This window comes from Passer domesticus, chromosome 8 (genome assembly GCF_036417665.1).
Source record: "Passer domesticus isolate bPasDom1 chromosome 8, bPasDom1.hap1, whole genome shotgun sequence".
NCBI classification, from domain to species: Eukaryota; Metazoa; Chordata; class Aves; order Passeriformes; family Passeridae; genus Passer; species Passer domesticus.
Window position 1 is genome coordinate 36,051,169 of NC_087481.1, and position 25,876 is coordinate 36,077,044.

A 25,876-nucleotide genomic window follows, 5' to 3' on the forward strand; every position below is an offset into this window, starting at 1 on the left:
AATGTTTTAATTACTTTTTAATTATTAATAAAATGTGAATGGTATTTTCATCTTATTTAAGCACATAGGCAAGTTCTAACTATGATGCCCTTGGCATCTAAGCTTGCTGGTTTCCCTGGGCTGATTTTGTATTCAGGAGAGAGAAATGACCACATCCATGGTTCCATGCCTGAAGTACTGCTGCAGTCCCAAACTATGCCTTGTAGGAGTCACCCTGCTGATCTCCTTGGGACATGTAATAATGGGACTCTGTGAACCACTCCATATCGAGAAATTTGTGAACAGCAAATACATGATAAGATTACTACCAGCATATTTGGTGTGCTGGAACAAAAGTGATGTACTTCAAAATACTTTACAATTGCCTACACTTTTCTAATATTACTGATACATTTCAGTAAATGTGGGAAAAGTATCTTTAGCACAGATATTACAACATAGATGATCTATCTCTTTAGTTACACCTTTCATTTTAATCTTAGTGTTATTATCAAGAAATTCACAATACAGACTTCTTTCCAGTGAGACATGTTTTGTCTGGACTGACCTAAAACATCATAACTTTTGAGGTTAATATTTTAGAACAGATACCTGCAATCAGCATGAGAATAATCTGTTTCTTTTATCTCTTCCTCTCTTTTTTTTTTCTTTCCAGTTTATAGCAGCCAATGACAAGCTATGGTTTTGGCTAGAAGTTAACTCAGTGGTAGATTTCTTCACGGTCCCTCCAGTGTTTGTGTCAGTATATTTAAACAGAAGTTGGCTTGGTAAGTACAATAGTTTTACCTTTAAAATGCTTGTTATAAAATTACTTTGACTTTGCACATTTCGGTGGAGAATTTCTTCATCTTATGTCATTGTGTAAACAGAAGAATGTTATTGAAATTGTTTTTGAAGTGCATTTCAAGCAGAAAGGTGGATTTTGTCAGAAAAAGCACTTACTATAGCTGATTTGTTTTCAACTCATTAGTATAATCTCCTACTCTAAGTAGTGGAGAGCTCCATTTTGGAAGTACTGTGTAACCGTAGGCCTTTATCAAACCGTGAATTTCATTTGTCTCACCTTTTAACCTGAACAGAAGATCTAGATCATTCATTAACTGAACTGGATTGCTATGGATCATTGTCAACAATGAAATCAATATATTCTCATTACACTTTTTAAGCCAGTGTGGCTAAATTTTGAATCCACTGAAGTGACTGATTCGGAAGACACATTTAGACACTTAATATTTTTGTTGGACTGCTAGGAATGCATTAGAAAAGGTATGCCACATGTAAAAGGGAATGCAAATGAGATAGAGAGGACACTCAAAAAATATCCATAATTTGCCAAATGGAGTTTTTTGTACAAGTGTTATATGCTCTTTCATAAGGAAAAATGAACGTCAAATGTGATTTTTTTATATTCAGAGAAAACATTCTAAAAATGGCATACTTTGTGACTGGCATGTCTGTAGACAACATATGAAACCTCACAGTTTGGCAATTCATTCCTCCAGAAATACAGGCACTCATTTTCCCTGAAAAGTGAAGACAATAGTTATCTTAAATGTTTCATATGGAAAATAAAATAAACAAGAGGGTCTTTAATAGTCTTTTAACATTTTCATCTTAATATAGAAGTGCAAAGATACAAAAATTATTGATTTTTTTTTTTATGGACAGAGATTGGTAAATTTATAACCACAGTAAAGGTCATATCAGTGGTTATTTGTATGCCAGGGAAGAAAGCAGTAAAACAGCCAGAAAAGATCACTATACATCCTCCTCTGATTACTCTCTTTATCACATATCACTTCTGTCATATATGTAAAATTAAGTAAGGCATTTTGAAAGAAAAAATGTCATACAGTTCCACATTATGATAGGAAATAAAATTTAAAAAGAAGGTATGTAAGAAAAAAAGTGCTTATCCTTGAAAGAAAATTGCCAATTTCAGTAGTTATAACTTAATCTCAGATTCATTGCATTATGTGAATTAAAGGGATGGATTTGCACTCCTGTATGGGATGTATCAGTTTCCCAAAAACTTGGAGATTGAAATCCTTGGAGACTGAGGCTATCTGAGAGAATAAATAGAATCACAGAATCCATTGAAAAGGAATATGAAATGAGAAAGTACCAAGACCACAAACTCTGGGAAATGAGGCAGAGATAATTATTTGGAATGAATACCCTTCATGAAAGTGACTGCGTAATTGACTGACTCATGGTGACACAGCAATCCAGCTAACAGTACTGACAGGGATAATGAGAGCGTTTGCACATTTAGCAGTTTCTGCTGCATAGATTTCCTAAGTTTTATGTCAGTTGTCAGGAAGAGTTAAGCACTCATAGGGTTGAAAGGATTCCCATATCTCCTAATTAGAGACCAACATCACTTTACCTGGATTTCTTGTTTATAGCCTCACTTTGTCTGTTTCCTCATGGAATCCTCCTGAGATATTTATCACCTGTTGAGGCAAAAAAACTTAGGTGTTTTTTAATGTAGTCATCTTAGGAGTAACACATTTACAATGTTTTAGCTTTGCACCTGCTTCCAGAGGGGTTTTCATTTTAGATAAATCATCCTTAGTGAAATCATTCACTAATTCAAACATGTGAATTGTTTGGATTCCTAACATAGCTTTAATTTAGACCAGCAAGGTATTTTGAGAAGCTATGATGAAAGAATTGTATTAATGAAGCCTGTTTATTCCTTTTTAAACCTTTGAAAGGGATGGCCAAGTTTACTGCCTACGGAGCTCAAATACTTTGATCATACGTGTAGGTAATACAGTGGTAGGACTGAGTGTGCGAGTAGGGGGGAAGGAAGTGGGTTTAGACCATATTATTTAGTTTCAGGTTAGATGCCTACTTTGCCATTTTCTTTTTATATAAATATTGTAATTAAGAGAGATATCCTTCTGCTGAGGGGGATTCAGAACATCTAAGTTGTGGGTTTTGCACAAGCTGTCCCCATGTGTATGTAGGATTAGCAAGGAGTTTTGCCTTTCAGTGAGGCAAGTAAATAGAGAGGGCTTAAGGTTAGGCAATGTGAAAATCATTCAACATTGGCACATTTTAAGAATTTCTTAATGATTTAGCAGGTTTCCTTTGTACACTTTAGATTTCAAGATCATTTAGGTGCATAAAATGCACCATCTGGAATGTGTTGTGCATCAGGGTCTTTGCAGTTTATTTCATTATTGATTCACGTCAGTCAGCTGTAATGAGTTCATTGAAGCAGTTGGCAGAATCAAAGTTCCCCATGTGGTTCTCTGAATGCCCAATTCTACAAGAGCTTTCCTTGTTTAGCTAACTGGCTAGTATCAGTATAGACCCACGGTCTGAGCATTATTTTAAAGAAACCAAACTATCCTAAATAAATAATAAACTTTGCCTTTGGAGCAGTAAGTGCTTACAGAAAGATGTGAAGCATAGTGGAGGACATCTTCTGGATGTATCATCTGTTCATGTATGGTAGTGGAAAGCCAGTGGATTTTTTCTGTTCTTATGCTAGCTCAGAAATGCTGTCATTCACCTATTATGTAGCTCTTAGTATGTGCAGCCTTCTCCTTTCCCTGATACTCTTTTGTATTCAGCTGTTCTTTACTTATATTTTTGAATCTTGAAATGTTGTATATTAATTAAATTTCAATCAGTATTCATAAAGTATGTTTCAAATGTAGTCTTCTACCTGGATTCCAGTTTGCAGACAGCATTTGGTATTGAAAGAAAGATCAGATTATACTTTTTCAAAAGGTTTCTAGGAGTGTCAATATGATCAATGTCTAAAGTAAAGCTGAAGGCAAAACAGCACTTCAAACCTGAAAAATCCCAGATTTTTAGATTTGGTAAATCCTTCAGAAAGGGTTACTGTGGTGTCATTTTTGCATGCACAGGACAGCATAAGAAAAGGAAGCACATAAGAAAAGAATGCATTTGGCATGTGGAAAGAGCTACATATTTTTGAAAAACTGGGGGGAAAGAAAGATAGGAAAGAAATTTTTAATGAATCTGTGTAATTCAGTGATGTATAATGCTTTATCATGCTATATAAAATTTTCGTATGTTCTGACCTGAAAATTGTACAGATATGAACATCAGTGTGTTTTGGATGCTCATTTTAATCTAGATCCCCATCACATTTTTCCAACACTTATGCAAACAGTAGCATTTGTGTAGATACTTGCTCATAAGCTACAGATGTGCTTTATCAAATCATATGTATTGCTTGCACAACTCTATACAAGAAACTTTCTGGTAATGGTAGGACAGTTCTCCAGGTGCAGGATTCTACAGAGTGTGGAGAACATCTTCCCAAGGAAGGAATGAGTTTTTGTATTTTATTTATAGTCTAGAGTGAAAGTAGGCTGAAAGGGTTGTTGGACAGAAAATAATTTGCAATGGGAGACATAATGGTATGGTAATTTTTTAGGGCATTTTTTGTGGGGTTTGTTTGTGGGGGGTTTTTTTGTGCGTGGTTTGTTTGTTTTGTTTTGTTTTTTGGGTTTTTTTTTTTTTGTTTTTTCCAAAGTTGTAATAATTTGAGTATCCTAGCTAAATTTCCAATTCAGAACTTTTTTCCTTTGGATAGCTTGCAGTCTAAAACATTGGAGAGTCCTACAACAAGATATCTTCCAGTTTTATTTAGTAAAGACTCAGCAACACTTTACACACTTAAAACCATTTTTCTATCTTCTGTGATAGCAAAGCCAGTTCAAATAACTGAAATGCCTTTAATCATGTACTTGTATGCTTATGAAAAAAGAAATATTGATTTTATGATCTGACTGTATTGAACTAAATTGCCTTGACAGGATTGTATTGTTAGAGGGGGGTTTAACATAAGAAATATGATCTTGGCTTCACATTTGCAAGAATATGTGAATGAGGAACAATCAGCCTTAGATTGTGATATTATACGAAGTTGTAATGAAACATAATATATGAATTTGATAGTGTCTTATTATTGAATCACAGAAATTAAAGATAAAAAAGGTCTTTTAAACAATCTTACTTGCCTTTTCTGACTGTATGTTTCATCTATTCTGCTGTACAGAACATCAAGTGATAGAAACTGTTGATTCCTATAAATTCTATTATCAGGAAGATTTTTTCTTCATCCTTGTTCCCAGACATGCCATTTAGCCTAAGTTGCTGCTAATGCTGTACTTCTTTTTCAGAAAATAATTTGAGATATATAGTGGGGTAAAGAAGAGAGACAACAGATGCAAATACAGACACATGCAAAGTGTAGAAAACAAATCTCTTCAGGCGGCGATAAGGACAGTTTGGGAAAAGGATCCTTTTTCCCAGTATTTGCTCAAATTCTGTCCAGGTCCTGTTCCGGACATGTCAAATAATTTTGGATGAGACTTGTAGTTTCAGTATCAATGCCTGGTCAGAGAAGATTGTTTCCAACAACTCTGGTGGAAATTCAGCTTTTTTGTTGAATCAGAGAATGAAATTGGTTTTGAGATAGATGATTTCAGAGAAAAATCAGCTGTGTCTTATTAAGGTAGTTAAGGTGATGGTGTGGAGCCTTCTGCCCATCCAGTAAGCGTTCTTCGAGATGAAGCTTTAGTTAAAAATCTGTGCATGAAAACAGCATTTGTTTTAATGCCCTGTAGCCTTGCCATAATCTCAACAGAACAGCTCAGCCTGAAAGCATATTTGAATCTGTAGAACACTGTGTTCCTTTTGGAAAACCTAGATGGTTTAATGGAATTTAGTTACACTGACAAAAAGTCCTCTGATAATTTGGTTATAGGGATACCACTTTGACTTTGCATTAATTTACAGGATTTTGGTGCATCCTACAGGTCGCAAAGCTCCCTTGCTCAGCACCTTGAATTTGCAGTCATTTGCAATGACTTATATCAAGTGTTGTGCATTTCTGCCATCTATTGGTGGAATCTTTGAATGCACATCAAAATTCTACAATATTTCTTACAAAACTAGCATCTTTTATACAGATTTGATGTATTTTTTTGGTCATTTTACTTAAATTATGCATTATCTTGTATCTAATGGAAGCTAAATTCTCTAAAATTTTGTAGAATAATTTTATGTATGTGTGCATGTGTACTGCTTTTATATACAGTAACATTTCTTTCTACGCTTCAAATGCCTTCAAACAGGTACAAATGAATTTAATGAAAAGAGTTTTGAATGCTCAGTGTACTTGGTGGTTTGTCAGTAATCTGTCATTGAATGGACTGTATCAATTGGCATTGTATCAAAGACAATTTTTTTGCTTTTTTTTCTAGGCAGCTTTATCAGTTCAGGTTTCACAGAGCATGTATATTTTGATAGGGCCCCAGTTAAAGTAATACTTCCCAACAGGCATTTGAGTTGCTGCAATGTTAAGACCAGAAGGTAACTTTGTGACAAGTGCATATTTGCCTAATCCATGACAAATGTTTATGGATATTGTTGCATTCATTTGTGACAATACTCTTCTCCTCTCTCCTCCACTGATGAGAAGTCAAATAAGTAGCCAGAAGACAGTGGAGCAGAGCAGAAACACAGGGACTGCACTAGTTTCAAGTGTCATTCGCGTCTGTCATCTGCCATGCATAGAACCTGTGTTCTTGCTTCCCTACATCTGTGAACTCAAAGCAAACAGGATCATTTAAATCAACTGTTCCCAGTCTGTTCCTGTCTGTGAGTGGTACTTAACATTGCCCAGAAAAATGACCCTAATAACATTCTAATTTCAATTCTGCTCTGATGGGGCGTGGTGATAGGCAGGGGGGTATCTTGATTTTTTTTTTTTTTTTTCATTTGTGAATAAGTGGCAGGCTTAGCCCAAAAGTACTCCTAGTTTCTGAACTTTGAGAAGCTCTTGAAATATAATATCATAGCTGATAACCATTATATAGCTTTAAAAAGTGCTTTCTACTGTATCTGCCAGGCTGGATGGACTAACTTGACCTCTTTCATCTATAACCTGACTGAGCAAGAATGTACCTTCAGTGGAAGAAAATAAATAATCCAGTCCTAAATTTCAATTACTTATCTTGACTACTCAGTTACTTTGTAGTAGAATTCTTTGTTTTGTCTGAGATTAATTAATAAGTTCATGGTTGTTTCTTTTATGCTTATGGAAATAACATAAACTTTTTTCTGGAATTTCTATAAACTATATGTGACACATTTGCCTAGAACCAACACTAAGTAGCCCACAGAGTTTTAAAAACTATTGGATGCAAGCCACCCAGACATGATGACTTAGAAATGTCTGGCTTAATGTGTTTATTTGCATTCTCCTTAGTCACATTAGGAAGTCACATGGCTTTTTCTAAGTTGTGAAATAAAATATGCATGGGAAACTTCTGCTTTTTCTCCATCATTACTAAAACGTTCACCATGTTTCTAGTCATGCAATGCTACAATCAAAATGTCTTTGCAATGCAGTATGTCTGTGGCTGGTTAGTATATTTCATAAATGCTTTATTCTTTTTGAATTATGCTGGTTTTAAACTGAAAAAAGGTATTACTGTTATGGACTGGCTTATTTTATTTTTTTTAATGAACAGTTAACATTATTATTATTTTCATTTAAATGACCTAAATTTGAATTCCTAATAAGATTTCCTTGTCATATAACCAACTCTCCCTTCAGTGAAACATTCTGTATTCTTTCAGGATTGTAATATTTATAACTTCTACAGGTATATTAATGTTCTTCAGCATATGTTTTTCAGGTACTATGCTGTAAGCCAACCTGTTTTTATGTATATTTCATACAAAGGAACATAAGCAGCTAGGCTTTACATTAGCTGGTGTACCCAAATTATCTGTTGTCATCTTTGCTTGGTGTTCTTGGATGTCAGGTTTTTTCTGGACATCAGTCCATAAATGTTAAAGATGACAGTCTCCCAGATTTAGTGATTGAGACACACAGAATGCTGTTTTGTTGTAGATTGACTGCTAAATTTGAAGTTGTTCATGATAACGGATTTTAACTTTACTCGGATTTAATTCAGTCCTACTCCCCTCTAGGATAATAACAGGATAGTAATAGCAAGTATAAAGGATTTATGCTGAAAAGTAAATCACTGCAATTTCCTTTAATAGCCAAACATTTTGCATTTTTTAATAGATATTGCATAATTTTTTTCTCTCCATATCCTTTTTCTGTCCAGTTAAAATATGTTCTCAATAAGTGGATGTTATATGAAAGAAACAGACTATTTTCCTTTTATCCTGCTTTTTATCATCAGTTTAATTACTTTATGACTGTGCTTGGATTCTCTAATGGTTTCAGTGGTCTTTCTGACTCTGTAATTAAGTTCTTCTGCTTAAATGAAGGTTACCTGGACTGTTGAATTTTCTCTTTAATAGAATGTGGAATAATACTGTAAAAGGAGAGAACCCATTCCCTCGAACTGCTGAGGGATCCCGTAATTATTTATTCTGTCTTCTGGCATTTGTGTTTACTTGAATGAGGGCAGTTAAAAATGTTTCTTTCTCACATTATCATTAGTCAGATGATTTCCAAATTTTCTTGAGCTATCTACAGCATGTAACTGACTTGCACACTTTCCTTAATGGTAATATGAGAGATTAGATTTATTTTATTTATTTGACTGGTTTTTATGTCAGCTGAAAGACCAGTTCAAAATAAAATTTCATTTCTTGGCTCCCAGGTGGTATCTTAGTATGTATAGTTCCTCGCAGGCATTCAGTCTAGTCTTTATACATGATCCTGTAGTTATTCCTCTGAGAGCTTCTTCCATTGATTTTTTGACTGTGTTTTTAAATATTTTGAATCTGAGTTAGTGTGTTGCTGAGTGGGATCTTCCCAACTTTGAATTTTGAGTGCTTGCTGTTTACAAGCAACTTTATAAGTAATATAATTGATATCTGCCTAAGTCAAAAAATAAGACCTTACACCTAGAACATGACCGTTTATATTTTGGCATTTTTGACATGAGTTCCATGATTTCTGGTTACTGTTTTTCATCTTTAGCTCACTTTGTACTTCTAATTTCTGTAACACTGCCCAAAGGAACTATTTTATCTTCTAAACCCTGGACCAAATGTACTGCAATGTCCGTGTAGTTCTCATTAATTCAGCACCTAGTGTGCTCTAGTGTGCTCTGTGGTGCGTGCGTTCTGGGTTTACGTGGAATTAAGAAAAGATGCATTATTCAGTTTAAGTAATTAAAAACCCCAAACTGCATATCTGTGTTCCTCCTGACTTTTTTGCAAGACTGAATTAATCAAAAGCAAATCCTGTTGAGACTGGAATTGATATAAACTGATGCAAAGATAGTTGGGCTTTCACAAGAAAGATTAGAAGTTAAGAATTCCATACAAGACTTGAGAAAGTTCTTTTGCGTCTATTTTATCTGAATAACAAAGAGCTCTGATGGAACTGATGTACTCACCTGAGACTGGAGATTTATTTAAACTTGATCATTCATATCCTTCCAGCGATCTTTTGGCAATTCTTTCCCTCCACTTTATAGATATGAAACTAAGAAAAGTCAAGTGAGAATTTGATTATGATTTTTCGCTTCTGTTATAATTCTACATTCAAAATGGGAAACTTCATTAATATGGTTATTTACATGCACTGCTTGACCATCACCTGAGAGGTCCAAACCCCACTGGGATTGGGAAAGATGACTTCTTGTGCTTCAGTGCTCCATATCAATATGAGAAAAGTAGCTGGTCAGAGCCTGCTGCTGGCAACATCACAGTTGTGGGTTCAGTCCCTGTCTGGGCCATCTACCTGGGAGTTACTCTTGATCCTGGTGGTCCTTTCCATCTCAGAATATTCCATGAATCTGTTAAGTCTTGACCTTCCTGCTCATGTGGTATTTCAGAATTAATGGTTGCATGGCTGAAAATCTGTTCCTTTATCCACTGTTCTGTCTTTACAGTTGCAGTATTTTGCTATACAAAATCAGACAGCATATAGAGGAGGAAAATTTGGGAAGTGTTCTGAAATATTTAAGGATTTTTCTGAGGTTTTGAATTGCAGGATATTTATATCATATGGCAGTTTCATACAGTATTGACTTAAGTCAAGGGAACAGTATCCTTCATATCCTTCATCGTTTGTCACATTTTGCCACTTGTTTCACATCAATTTTTTGCATGCTTACCATTCTCTAGTACTTCTGTATTTATACTCTTACATTATACAGGGCTTACACTTGATTCACTGCTGACCTGCAGATATTTAGCCTTCATTAACCTTGTTATCACCTTCAGCAGTGTTTAGTATCATACTACCTCGAATTCTAAATTAAAATAGAAACGCGTCAGAGCAATCTGTAAAATGAAGGACATATTTCTGCACCACAAAAACATCTCTGAAATTATTGACTCCTCCATAGCTACTTGCACTGCAGTGCCTCAACTAATGGATTGCCAGAAAGTTTGCCAATAAAGCTAATGATGCTCGGAGGCAAGGATTTACATGTTCTTTAGATCTGCATCCTTTGGGAATTTTTTGTTGCTTTTCTTAGTTTCTTCTGTTCATGGAACTTTTTCATTTGTAACGGTGTTAAAGAAGATGCTGCTAAACTTGGGCGTGCATTATTGTTTCATTCAGGCATTTAGTTTTTAATTGTTTTTGTAAAAGTCAGTATATTTTGTTTATAAATTATATATAGTTATTAAAGATTTTTCTCTAAATCTGTCTGGTGATCTTCTCTGCTTTGATATGTATAAAGGGATATGAAGTGAAAAAATTATGTTCTCTTGATATTTTAGGTTTCAGATATCTAAGCTTAACTTTTCTTCAAAATTGCATTTACCAAAAGCAGGTTTTTATATATCTCCCCAGATGCAACTTTGATTCAACAGCTGAATGTTGGAAAAGCAGCATATTTAACTTCATAATTTCATTTGTTTGTTGCTAGTAAATACATAGCATGGGACAAATAAAAAAAGAGAATAATGCATCTTTTAATTTAAAAATAGTGTTAAAACTTAGAAAAATGCAGGCTTCTACTTAAGTCAAACTGCTATAAAACTTTCTTTCTAAAGCCAATTTCTTGTTGCAGTTATAGGTGACTTATACAGGGAAATTATTTTGCCATCTTTTAAAATCACCTTTTATAAAGCAAGGCAGATGGAGCTGTGCTACATGGACAGATTTAGTACACAACATTTTGTTACGCATTATCCTTCAAGGAGTGCTGGTTTTATTCAAAACAGTAATACTGAAGCATCGTTGTGGATGTTTAGGTGAAATGAATCAGCTGTGTATTATCTGAAGTATGAAGTTCAATTTGAAGAGGTTTTGCATTAAAGTTGGGATATCTAGCAACCAAAATCTTCATAATCAAAAGTAAATTGTTGTAGTCCCTTAGAAGCACAGATGACTGAGAGCAAAATGCTTTTTGAGATTTCTGAGGTACTCAAAACTCTCCAGTCATTAGTTCTCTATTACACAGTTACTCTGCTTCTCAGTAGAAATTATCTGTCAGCTTTATTGTCTTCCTAACTGCTGATTGTGTTTTTCTTTGATCAGCCCCACACCATGCGGGGCAGTTTTCCTCCAAAGCTGAAGGAGTTTTTGTGTATGGGTGAGCTCATGGTGCACGACAGAGCTCCACTGGTGCCTTTGCAAGCCCTGTGCAGCCAGCAGTTAATGCCAGTCTCATTCATCCACCTTGCAGCCCTTGGCCATCCAAAGTGTCACTTGCTTGAAGATAGGGGGTAATTGCAGCGGGCACTAGGCTTGGGGGTGTGGGTCATACCTGCAGAGCCCAGAAGAAGGTCTTGTTTTGCTGAGAGCTAGCTGCAATATTAGTAGCCAAATAGAGCACTGACATTGCATGCTGGAAATTAAGTGAGAATTATTTTCACATTTTAACAGTTTGCTCAGTTTTACCTAATTCTGTTCTGGGATGCTTTTCTCTGAAATTAGCCAAGAGAGCCAGTGAAGTTGAAGTATTGATTAAAGTGTTGTGAGAGCAGAAGAAAGAATCACAGCAAATATAAAATAAATATAAAATTCTAATATGGTTTGAATATCTTCCACAACCTTCACTTTTTTTTTTCTTTTTCAAAATGCACCCTTTGAAAATCCTTCCTGTTCAACATTCATCTTCTCTGATACCAAAACTCCTAACTCTTGAAGGGATTCTTACCAATGCATGTTAGGGCTGGTGTAGGTAATAGGTGCAGAAGTTAAATTTTTAATTTCGAACAGTAGTGATTTGTTAATTATGTAAGCAAATAAATTCAGATATTTTTATTAGTAAATATTAAAATTTGTGTTGTAAATATATAATTTATATATATTTTATGCAATTTCATTATTTGAAATTTAGATACTTATTAAACCATAGTTAATGAAGTGTTTCTTAATGGCTAATGTGCGACAATGCTAACTCTGAAGAAAAAGTTTTCAGAGTGGCTAGTGTGCAGGCAGTATATCTCATGATGGTGTGACACTCAATGAACATCTGAGTTTCTACATGTGTAATATTGTGAATATAAATTAAAAGGAGATGGGATCCTTTATAAAGCAAATGGTATGATTTGGGCTTTTATTTTCTGTTAAATTCCATATTTGTATTTTCTGTGTTGGTTCACTTTCCTTCCTATTGTGGACAAAGTGTAGCTATCAGCACTGTAAAATCAGAAACATCTGGAAATATCTGAATTCTTTCATGTTCACTCTCACCTGCGAAATTATCTAGAGAAAATTGTATATCGTTGTATCTGGGGCAGATCCTGTAAGAAATAGGCTGCATTCAGTGGAAAATAGCCAATGATACATAGATTTGAGGAACAGAGTCTTCTAGGAAAATTTCAGACACCTACTTTACTAGGCACTGGCTCTAATCTACTCTGATAGTGCACAGAATTTTCACTGTCTTCTCTTAATGATTGGGTAACATCAGCCTTTAAGGGAGAGCATTTCTGTGCACCTGAAAATGTGAGAATTTTCTTCTCGGTAGGCAGATCACAGATTTTCTGTCTAACGTTAATTTGAAGATAAGAATTTTAAATGCTCCTTCCTTTACTGGCTTTATTCTTGACTCAGTCTCAGTGATGAATTGACACTTGCAGTTCTCAGACCTCGTATTTAAACATGATGCACTGCTGAGGAGGTGAAGACTATTTTTTAGTACTTATTGGGGTGAAATAAAGGATGCTGGAACATGGTGCATGGATCTGTACAACAGTTGTGTTTGCAAAAAGCAGTTAAAACACCATAATCTTTAATTTCTGTGGAATTTTATTACTAAATTCTTAATCGTACAGTCAGTCTGAAATACTCTGTTTATTGTTGGTACAATATAAATTTACACAATGTGCAGGCAATCATTCTGTACACTGAGTAAAAGACTATTGCTTCACCAGGACAAGCATAATTTTTTTTTTGAATATTTGTCATCCATCTGGTCAGAAATTGGAATTTATCTTTTTTGCACCTGGATCATAATCACATACAGAATCTTGTGGTGGATCATTTCCATAACTGGTTTCTCATAATTAATTTATGAGTATGTATCTGCTCGTATCCATTCTTTAACTATTTTCTTTGTGCGACTCGAAGGCTGAGGAGGCTCACTGAATAGGTTACATTATATCATACCAGTTGATTAGAAGTGAAATACTTGACTCCTTGTCAAACCCTATTCCATAGTATGCTCATTGTTTCTTTGGCAGTTATGGCCCGTGCCTTGTGACTCACGGGAGCAAAGACAGGCAGAATTGCAAGTCTTTTTTTAAATCAACCTCCCGCAGCATGAGTCAGGCTTTAGATCTGGCCTTTGCCCTTCCTTTGCCTTTGTTCTTATCATTTGTTCTGCCCTATGGTTACAGCCTCTCAAAATAGCATATTCCCGATTTTAGTGCAATTTGTTCCTGATGAATGCCAGGGAAAATTATATAAGATGCTATCTTGTGATTTTTCAGGAAGGGAAGCCTCTTTATATTGAGCTGTAATGGTCACTTTAGAAAGCAACCCTCAAATTCCCAACCTTCTGTGCAACTTTCTTTGCAAGGTTAGCTTGCTGAGGTTTAGCCTCTTATTTCAAGGGTCATTTTGGTTTTTAGTAGCACCATCAGTAAAGCGTACTATTAATATTTTTCTCCCCAAATCAAAGAATTTAAAAAGGCATATTTTCCATCTATTTTGAATATGGACTCACAGCATCTGGAAAGGATTATACAAATGTAATATTAAAACAATAGAAAAATGAGAGCTGAATAAATTCTTTGCCTTCTTAACTGTCTTTTACCCCCTAGGTCAATATGAATGCTGGTTATTCTTCCCTTCGTGGTTTCAACCTTTTGTTAAAAATGTCACCAACATCACTTTGGTGGGACAGCACTTCTTTTGTAATATAAAATTTTTACAAGTTAATATTAAAAAGTTAAAACTTTTTAATATTAACTTCTTATATTAACATTAATATATATTAATATTAACAAGCTATTATTAATATTAACAAGTTAAAACCCCCTGGTTTTGTGTAAAGATCTGCTCTTCATTTACTACTGGCTATATCTGTGCTTGGTTTATGGAATATGACACAGTTGTTGCCTGAAGTGGTGTAAAGCAGGAAAGTGAATGTTTACATATCGAGTGACTGGTTTTATTCTTGCTAATGTCAAGCTTTCTGAAAATGGTTTAATAGCTTAAGACTTTGAGCCTAGGAAATAAAAAATAAATAATACAACTACATGCGTTTTCTCAGGAACTCAAGATTGGATGGTAATTTTTCCTTCTAAATAATTTAGTGAGATTAATAAGTGGTACATTCTTGGCAGAATGAGCATTGTTCTGGTTTTGCTTGTATCCATAGATGTTGCTACAAAGCTGTGCTAAAAAACAGTTGTTGACCAACCTGTAGAGCTTTTAAATTCAGACATAGCAGGTTATTTTTTCTTTTCTATGAATAATACTTTCACCATTTTTGAAATAGCAGCCATGAAAATTTTATAGGCCATTTTGTGTACAGCAAATGGCTTTTATATTGTCATTTCAGAAGTAGCAATTTAAAAGAGAGGAAAGGTAGCGTGTGAAAAATTCTGTGTTCACTTATTGTAAATTAAATTAAAAATGAATTTTCAAGGAGAGAATAGTCACAGGATATAACACAGTTATTTTTCTTTGCAGCAGGTTTCTCCTTGGCAGGTTTCCTTGTGTTTTGTGGTTTTTTGCAGATTGAGGTTTTAAGCACAACTGTAAGCAAACAGTATCCCACAAAAGCACAGCAAATCCATCACCCATGTCTAACCTGTGTTTGAAAAGACAATAATTTAAAGGACAATAACTTCTACCCACTGCGTGGGTTTTCCAAGGTAGGATCTAATCTTCCCTTGCTCTCCTTCAAGATGATACAGCAAGTACCTAGTCCCTGCATAGCCAAATGTAAAGTGGAGCTTAGCTGCTGAAAAGTCTTGCTCTCTTCTCCTGCATATTTAAGCTTAATAGCTTCACTTCTTCCATTTGGATGGACTTTGAAAGCAAGTCGTCATTTAATTATAGCAGAACTTCCATAAGTATGTAAATCTATTTTAATGACAAGTTCAAGGAGGGTCATGGAGTGATGCCCTTCAAGGGTGCTTCTGTAAAAAATATGAAAAACTTCACTTGTAAGTAGCTTGGATTCATTAAAGGCAAAATAGGTTGTTAAAAGTCATTCTAGAGCTCTTTGTAACAGAATGTTTGTTGATTAGTTTGGATTAAATACTTCAGAGCAGAGCAGACTGCAGACATTTCAGGTACTGCTGATAAGACAGGGTTTAGGAGTTTTAGGTCTACCTCAGACCAGGAGGTCGAAGACCATGTCCTTCACAGGGGTAGGAAATAGTAATATTGTACTGATGGCACCACCTTCATGTGCTTAATTGGACTCCAGAATTTCACTCAGATGCTCATCTGAGCTAGGATACCTTAAAGGTATTTTTCTGGATAACTGAATAAAAAATTAGTCTACAGAGAACAATTTTCTGCAATCTAATTTTATATCTATTACTTGGCCATTTTTTTATATTAGATTGATATTATAGATGGTAGCAAACTCTAAATGTCACTGGAAACAAGAAGCTGTCTTGGGTTATCATGTTGTAGAACAAAATACTAAAAAAATATTAATTTGGAAAGCAGAAATATCTGCACAGGAAAGTAATACCAGCAGCTTTGTGTGGCTGCCTGTGATGTTGAAGAATGCTTCTCAGCACAATATGCCATCATCCTGCTGCTGCTCAAATTTATGTACATTTTTCTTAAACTTGTCGAGCAGGTTTATTTTAGATTTAATCCTGGTTTGTGTAATTTAATTTATGTTTTCATATTTCGATATATGCAACAGATAAAGCAGTGCACTGGCCGAAAAGAAATTGATAAAAATCTGGCTATGCCAGGAAGCTGAGGAGTTAAAAGAATACTGTCAAATTGTTAAAACCAAAATAATAGGTTATGTAAACTAAACAGCTTGGCTCTTGCTTTTTATTACTTAAGTCCTGTTTTCCTTTAGAGACGTTCCAGGCTTTCAAGGTAAATGGATTCTACACCCAAACATTTGCTGTGCTAAGTACAAAGTACACTAATGATAAGTTTAAAATTGGATAATAACAAGATTATATTACTAGTAAAGAGGAAATACAGAAAGAAAGGAAAATAGTGTGCCTTATATGGTAAAAAGTTAAGTAGGACATGCATTCAGCTTGAGCTGTACAAGATGTGATTAGTAACACAGATAAGTACTACCCCATTCAAATCTTTTTATTGGAGAGGAATGATTCAAGTGCTCACAGATGAATCTTGGGTGTTTGTCAGCATGCAGACATAAACCCCATCCCTATAGACTCAGGGGAACCTGACTGTTGTGACCAGTGGGAACATAACCAGGTTGTTTGCAGACTTAGTGTTGAAGGTTACAATGCAAAGGACTCACAGAAGTAGTTTGCTTCACTATCTGCATGTTACTTATAATTTGAAATTTCTGTGTACTACAATCATCCCCTTTATATTTGGCAGTCTACCCCTTAATAACATTTCCAAAATGCTTTGAAATCCTGTGTATTTCATATAAGTACATGGTGCAACCTATTTTTGTGTCTGCTTTGCATTGTACTCCAGATGGCATTGCTATATTTGTGGGTCTTCTGAGGCCAAAAACAAGGGGAAAAAAAGGAAAAGAAAAAAAGAAATTATAATCATGTTCCTCAAAATGAAGATACCTTTACACAATGGAGTTTGTGTATTATGCTCAAAGCAGGAAAATTCATGAAGAAAATCTATCCTTTGTAATGGAAGGTGATGATTACTTTTAATTTGTAGAGCCTCATCCATTGAATGAGGTGATAGCTGACTGAACAAAACTCCACTTTTGTGAATATTCATAGAGCAAGTCTGCTTGAGACAGCTATGGACTCTATTCTTCGTACTTATGCTTGATGGCTAAATTGTTTTGTTTTGAATTGTTTTTCTTCAGTAAGTTAGCTGTCATTAATTGGTATTGGAGGAAGGGCTGTTGTGTTTATTTGTTGGAGGTTTTCTAATTTCATCTGGGATAAATTCTGTGAGAGTTGGCTGATTATATTACCTCTGCCTTCTGCATACTAACTTTAACTGGAAAACAGACATATGAACTTGCCAAAGAATTTAATACACAGTAAACAATTCCCTTTATGTACATATATTATAAGAACTATATTCTTTGCTAAAGTACTTGTTCATTCCAAGTGAACAGCACCCTGTTTGTGGGTTTTGAATCAATGGGTGTGGTTCTTTGATGTATCTGAAAGAAGCTTATGTGGTAATATCCGGATAGAAGATGGCTTTTAAGCTCTAATACATCTCGGATCAAGAGGAGCATCTGCGCTGCCTGCTTGCTTCTGTGATTTGTTTTGCCCATCCAGTTTGTGATAGCCTGTTTTGTCAGGCTGAGTTTTGTATTTGAATTCATTCTATTTCAAGCTAACGGAAATGAAATAGATTACACTGAATTATCTTTTGATAACAACCAGTATAGGGGAACTTTATCTTGTGTCCAGTTAAACAAATCTGCTCCCAAAGAGAAGTTCTGTTAAAGAAAGGACTCTGAGCTGTCTCTCTATGTTGATACTGAATTAGCAGAAGGAAGGGTAAATATATGACCATCTTTGCTGTTAGTGAATGCTGTGACTGAAGAGTGCATCACAGTACTTCCCTGCAGTGCTTCTGGAGCTGAAGATACAGTCATGATTCCCAGCAAGATTCTAGTCTACCACAACCCTTCTGGGGGCACGCGTACAGAAGCGTACAAAAGTACTAGAAGGCGTAAAAAATCTCATGGAGAATTGTTTAAAAATGGATATCGTGTCAAACCTGGACATAATATCCCCGAGAAGGAAGAGCAACGTACTTTGCGAAACTCCTTGGTGTCTTGTTATAGGGTCGGCTCTTACTGGGGTAAGGTCCAAGTGAACTTTTTCTTCAGAACCGTAGTTTCTTATACTGTCTCTGGTGAGAGTATTACTGTAGCTTCTAAAAAAGGAATTCTGGTTTGGGTTTTTTTCAACTTTAAAGCAAAGCTGCAACTTTGCAGTTGCTTTGTAGGAAGAATTCCTTCCCAAACTTACACACTGCAATGTACTCCTATCTTCCCAGCAAAGGGGTTCATTGTTCACCTAGAATCAAAAAATCCAGTCTTTATTGAAGGATAGAATGTAATATTCTGCAGTGTTGGTGTTATCAAGACATTTTGTTTGAAACTGCTGTCATTATTTCAAAGGTGTAATGGCAAGTTAAAGGAATGTGCAGCAGAGAGATTTATTCTAAACTTGATTGTAGTTTTACAGTCCTGGTCATAGAGCACTGATTTTTTTCATGTTGTAGGCTATTCTCCCCACTTGTACTGTTGCATAACAGAGGTAGGGAAATGTATAAAAAATATTTTGTCTGGGTTGGTTCAAAGGAATGACAGATCCTTTTCCTTCTGTTATATATCTTCTTGTCTTTTTTCTTTGAACTTACATTTTCAAGCCTAATGACAGGGAGTAAGATCTCAGAAAACTCTGCTGCACTCTTTGAAGATGTTCAAAATGGGATTATTTTGCATCCTAAAATTATCCCTCCATCCTGTGTCTCAAAGATATTCCTAAATATGGATTCTGGGGTTTTTTTCTGACTTCAATAAAATGTGTGGTCTTAATAAAATCTAGGGTGGAAGTAGCCATTGATAGGTTTGATGAAGATGCTGTTCTGATAAATGGGTAAATGGTTTGTCAGGAATAGAAGTGGTAAACAGAATCTCTGTGTATTGAATCCTTACACCAATATTTTGGACATAGTATTGTCTATTAGAAAAAAAAAAAAAATGAAAGCAGCCTAAGGCAGTAAGATGGGAATTACATATCTCATTGGTGAGAAACAGTGTAATACTTGGTGCTCTTCTTGTTGATTGACCTCTCATGTTGAATGAAGAAATATCCCAATTCCTGTTTCTATTTATTAGAATCTCATTTAAATCATATAAGTGTCGTTGTCATGATTTCCTTGCCTTTTCCGTTAAAGATTTAAAATGGGACATTTCCTTTTTTTTTTTTTGGGGGGGCGGGGTGGGGTGGGGGGAAACAGGTGGGTTGGAGTTTCCAACCTATAGCTAATCCTACCTGCTTCTGTATATTAGTCCAGTGGAATGCATCAGTTCAGCAAAGAGAGTGCAAAGCTGTCTGACAGACAGGAAAATACCCTATTGCCTTTAAAGTCAAATAAAGCTCTAAATAATCCTGTTTACTTTGCTGTAAACTTTATAGCTAAAATAATTTTCTACTGTAACTGCATTGCTACTGGCACATAGTTTATTTGCCATGGCAGGATCACTATTCTGTTCTGAAGAATCCATCCCTTTGCTGGGTCTTTAGTAAAGAGTCAGAAAAAAGTACTCTTGCTATATTCTAGATGTAGCCTGGTAGTTCAGCATGGTATAGTCTTCCTACTGAACAGATAACTGATTTCTCTAAAACTAATTTCAGGGTGTTTTGGCAATATGCAGCCTCTCCTAGTGACCATTGTTTACAGATTTTAGGTTGAACACTGTGGTATGGAATAATATTACACACATATTTTATATTTTTAATGTATTTTGAAAACTGCTGCACAGGCAACACAGTAGCTAAACAAATATTTTTGCAGTAAGAAAATAATCCTGTGGAAGAGTTGAATGTTTATTTGGCTCATCATACCTACAATCAGATTATTGTACTAGAGGCAAAAACTATTGACTAAAACACTTTGTCTCATTGTTTAATGAGTCTGTTCATATTGTTTACAATCTTAAAAGTTTTTTCTGGTGTTGATATCTGTGAAGATCTTAGCTTTGTTCTGGATATTGGGGCTGAAATGAACTGAAATCCTAAGCATATTTTAGTCATCCATTTAGAAGCAGGAGACTTAGAAACTCAAGAGAGCCTTCTTTTATTTTATCTGTGTATTTTTTCTCTTATTAGAGAGATTTTTGGGGCAAATAAATATTTTGGTACTTACTTTTTTTGTTTAATTTGTAGTATAGCAGATTATATCCTATTCTAGTCAGATCCCATAAGAAAATTCAAATGCAAAACTTTGCCAAGAAAAAGTTAAGTTGCATGAGGGAGAGAAAGTCGCGAGCACTTCCTGTGCATTCTATTTAGCAGTTTACAATTAACTTTAGCAGACAGGGTTCATGAAATGTGCAAAATTAGAATGGACTTCACTGTAATTCATAAGAAACTTATCATATGTCAACTCTTGGTTATATCACTTAAATGTAAAACAGTTTTGTAGGTATTTAATAAGAAAAGAAATTCTTCTTCACTTGTATAAAACACATTCCCAAATTTTGCTAAGGAAAGAGAGCTGTATACATTTGTATATGTAGCTGAAAGAGCTTTGGGAAAGGGGAAATTTTTGTTAGTGCTGCTATTAGTGAATTTTGCTTTCTATTTTTGATGCATAAACAAACAACAACTGTTTCTATTCTCAGTAAGAGGGTAGGCCTGAAAGGGGTATCAGTTGTGAGACAGTGGGTTTGAGTGTACCCTCAGCAAGAGTGCAGAGAACACCAAGCTGAGTGGTGTACTTGGCATGCCTGAGGGGACAGGATGCCATCCAGCAGGACCTGGACAATTTTGAGAAGAGGGTCTGTGGGAGCTTCCTCAGGCTCGACAAGGACAGGGTTCTGTGTCTGGCTTGGGGCCGCCCCCAGAGCCAACACAGGCTGGGCGAGGAAGGGGTTGAGAGCAGCCCCTGCTGAGGGTTGGGCGTGCTTGTGGATGAAAAGCTGGACATGAGCCAGCAATGGGAATTTGCAGCCCAGAAAGCCAGTTGTGTGCTGGGCTGCATGCAAAGCAGCATGGGCAGCAGGGCAAGGGAGGAAATTCTACCTTCTTCTGCATTCTTGTGATCCCCCCACCTGCAGCTCTGTGTCCAGCTCTGGGGCCCTCAACACACAAAAGGGGATGCAAGACCTCTCCGTGAGGAAAGGCTGAGAGCTGGAGTTGTTAAGCCTGGAGGAAAAAGGGATTTGGGGACACCTTATTGTGGCCTGTCAGTGCCTGAAGGGAGCAGACCTTTTAACAGAACCTGCTGCAATAGAAGAAAGGGTAATGGTTTCAATATAGCAGAGGGTTGTTTAGAATACAGATAAGGAATTTTTTTACAATGAGCATGGTGAAACACTGGAGCAGGTTGCCCAGAGAGGTGGTAGATGCCGCAGCCTTGGAAACATTCAAGGTCAAACCAGACAGGCCTCTGAGAAACCTGATCTAAGTGCTCATTGCAGGGATGGTTGGGCAAGATGACCTTGAAAATTCCTCTCTACTCAAACTATTGTATGGTTCTGTGAAAATCCCATAAAATGAAATACATATAGGAATATAATAGGAGATCTGTTCGTGCCTAGGAAATTTCAGGATACTGGAAAGAATTAACTTGCGGTGTAGTGATTCATTTGGCTTTTATAATTGAACGCCAGCCCTATTTTGTAGTTAAACTGTCAAAGCAAAAAAATGCAGAACTCCACCTATAATGATTTTCTTTCTCCACAAAAATCACATTGAACCCATAGTATTTTTCTTCTATCATTTGATGTCTCAGCTATTAAAATGTAACTTAACCCTTATAAGGTTTGGAGATAGAGGTTTTGTTGCTAACTTAGATGTTTCTCAGGTTTCTTTTTAAAACATAGCAATGGTTAACTTGGTCTTTTAGTTAGCTTCAGATGCAAAATATTTTAGAGGCAGAGTGTTTTTCACTCCAGCCATTTTTCATAAAAGTTTATAGGGAGCCAAGTGAGGAAAGCAGCTGGATGAAAAAGCTGGAAGGTTTATGATTGCTAGTAAGGATCCTCTCCTTCCCTGTCTAACCACATCTCTTTGGATAGGAGTAGCAGCTGTGGGAACTCCTGGAAGTGGAACAGAAGGATGTGTCTCTCACAGTTTCAGCAATATGATCCAAAGTTATCATTCTCTAATTGCAAATGTGTCTGACATTTAGCATTATTAAGCTTCATTTTATTGCTTTTCATTTAGGTCCCTGAATCCATTTAGCAAGTTGTGATTAATTTTCAGAGTTACCCACAGTCAGTAATTAAAAAGAAACTTTATATCTGTATAATTGACAGGAGTGTACTTTAACACTACTTAGGAGTCTTAAAAAGGAAAAATATAAGAGCAAATATTTTATTTAACAACTTTCCAATACTACTGCAGGAAAAATGTCTTGATTTAAACACATCTTGCCACATGCACCTTTGTGCTTGAGGGGAACCTCTTATTCCAGTGAGGTGATGAAAGTTGTGACCAGGTTTATATGTTTGCCAGGATCAGTATTTCCTTAAGTTTCTAGAAATAAAAAGTGGTTTCCTGCACTGGAGTTGGGTAAAATAGATGTCAATAAAGAGAATGTATGAGAAGAAGCTGCTCTGGACCTTCCTGTAACAGTTGCAGTATCACATTACACAACTTTTATGTAACTCCTGGCTGTACTCTCTAATAAAAATTATCCTTCATGCTTTACTTTAATTTTATAAGCTGTGCATATGTACAGTACAGAGTGTACTTTCATTCATATGCCAAAGGTCTGCAGCCAAATCATTTACTATCAGCCTAAGACTATTTTAATAATTTAAGCCCTTAATCTTCTTGATTGGTTTCTCTTACACACACACTCTTTGTCTTATTGACTTTTTAGTTGTCTGGGAACTGCTATGCACGCAATGTGATTTCAACATAAAAATGCTATTTCTTTGTGAAAATACTTTTAAAAATAGTGATATGTAATGTATTCCTATAGTTATAGACTGACGGAAAGAATTATAGTAAATTTGCCATTTTTAAGAGAAAAACTGTGATTTCTCCGTTTTCCTGCATGAGGTTTTTGAAATTAGAGTGGAGATAGGGAGCATTATTACTGTAAAAGATTTTACGTCATTAAGATTTACCAAATTTAATCAGGCATATACAGTCTACTTTATCCAGGTTATCAGATCTCTTGCCCATGATCTGTTATCTTTCACTAAGCAACGTGGGAGCTTGCAGGACTGAGATATTTCAGACCTGCCTGTGTCTTTGACAGCCTGAAAGAGAAGGACATGTGCACTGCAACTGCCAAGAGAAACCTCAGTGAGGTTTTTCCCCCTTAGCTTTCAGCCTGTTTGTCTCCTTCCATTACTTCCTACATAAATTAACACTTCCTGGTGGGATAAACCTGTTATTAGGGAAATAAATTTAAAACAATTTGAAAAATACCTGTTAAGGATCCTTGAACAATTAAATATGGAAGAGCATTTCAAAGGTATTTGACATTTTGTATATTACCTGTGTTGATTTAATTGATCACTGACATTGTGATATGCGGTTACAACTTCAATTATTCTTTACTATAACTTTGTTTTCTTTTACTGCAGGTTTAAGATTTTTAAGAGCCCTTAGACTGATACAGTTTTCAGAAATCTTGCAGTTTCTGAATATACTTAAAACAAGGTAAGACTTTTTCGTACATGCTGATTTAGTTGCATTGGTGACAGAATGTAAATGGCTTTGATTTGGGGTCCATATAACATATGATTTTCTTTTCTGGAAAAAAAACCCACTTGTTATCTGTTCTTTAAACCTTCTTCTGCTGATGAATGATTTGTCAGTGACAGCATCTTTTGCTATGTGATCATTTTAATTGATGCATTGTTATATTTGAAATACCAAGCAAGGTTATGTGTTGATAAATGAAAAGCAGAATGAATTACATAGCTTTGTACAGATTAAACATTGCTTCTTTTCATGTAGTCAGTTGTACTGTCTTGAAAAAACTGAAATCAAAATTCATTCAAAAGAATACAGTTAAAAATTATTTTGAGTAATTCTCGTTGTGGCTCTTCCAGTTTTTTTGAACTGAGAATCTCTTTTCACATCAAAAACATTAAATTTACACTGAGCTATCTTTATATTGCATTCATTATCCTTAGATTTTCTTCCATATTATAATTAAAATACTCCAATTAACCTTCTGGCTTACTGGTTCTTTGGCCTATTAATAGGCCAATACATCAATGTTGTGCAGGAAAAGCATGATTTTGGAGAAAAGATCATTTTGAAGGAAATAAAGAGAAACCATCCCATGCCTTGCAGTTGAAGTCACATTGTTTGTCACCATTGTCTAAAATGCTCTGGGGGAAGTATTGAACCCATCTTCCAATAATTACTGTAAAATCAATTCCATTTGGAAAACTTCCCCTCTCTGCACCAGTTGCTATAGATGTGTGAGGACTTTATATGTCCTCACATAAATCAATTTCTTGCTGTGATAATTTGTATCAATGGGAAAATAGGTACTGAAATTTGTAAACATTCACAGAAAACTGCTGTTTCTTCAACCCTTAACCTTGAAACTATTCTCTATACTGTAAAGCTCTCACACTATCTGAATTTAGTTGTGTTACTGGAAGGAAGCCAATTCTGGTCAAACAAAGACATCAAAGAATGTAAGGTGAACTCCCATAGCTCAGAATCCTCAGTATGGGAAAGGAGAATAAGACTTAACATGCAGAACAGCCCTGCCATGGCATTCAGAAATGGCATTTAGTGGAGAAGCCCCATAAACTCAAAGATTTTGGATAAAAGCTAATAACCCCTTCATTAGTGGGGGATTTGTGAAATTCCAGATCCATAAATGTGCATTAATCACATTCAAGGTACTCAGAGCTGGTTTATTTAAGACTGACCTGTCCACTGAAATAGCCTTTTTCTGCAGAATTTACTCTTATATTAGATATCGTAATCTCTGTGATTATTTATACGCCTGTCAAAATATCTATAAACCTCAAATGTTGATTAGTGAAAGCCTGTAAAGCAAAACTTTCTTTTATGACAGTTTCAGTTTAGTCAGTTAATTCATCCTTAGCAGGTCATCACTAACATAATTTATTTAACTAAAAAATTGTCACTGCCCCAAAACAGTTTTTTATGTCTCTCCCAGTTCCTGGTAAAGTAGCAGAAAGTCATGTCTGCTCTCTTTATTGTCTTACTTCATAACCTGAAATGACCTGAATAATTTGGAATGTCAGCAATGTTCACAAAACTTTTTTTTTTTAATGGATGTGTCAAATTAAAACAAATTAACAGAATGCAATTTGTTTTAAAAGTTTCTAGTTACACCTGACTTAAATTTGATTGTGGAAGTGCTTGGGGTTTCTTTTAATGTGTTGCATAAGTTTAGCTTTTAGAAAGCAACAAGCTAGAAAATTCATTTATTACTGCTACATTCAATGAGAAATTTTCATATTTTCAATGTGTTCTGAAGTACCATCAGGACTGCAGTTCATGTGCTGCACACACATTTTCCATTACAGTACCAGAATACTCTTTAATTGAGATCTTCTGGTTCTGAATTATTTTGTTTCCTAAAAAAATAAAGTGTGCTGATCCCTTGTGATAG

The 25,876-nt window shown here is 35.5% G+C and overlaps 1 protein-coding gene across 19 annotated transcripts in view; it reads left to right on the plus strand.

Annotated features, from left to right (window-relative positions):
• The window catches only part of KCNMA1 (potassium calcium-activated channel subfamily M alpha 1), a 423,584-nt gene that overhangs the window by 244,440 nt on the left and 153,268 nt on the right, over positions 1-25,876 (plus strand). For all 19 annotated transcript variants that reach the window (XM_064430352.1, XM_064430354.1, XM_064430351.1 and 16 more), the window contains 2 exons: positions 656-767; positions 23,853-23,928. In XM_064430352.1, the coding sequence (XP_064286422.1) occupies positions 656-767; positions 23,853-23,928 (188 nt within the window). The remainder of the gene's footprint in view (positions 1-655; positions 768-23,852; positions 23,929-25,876) is intronic.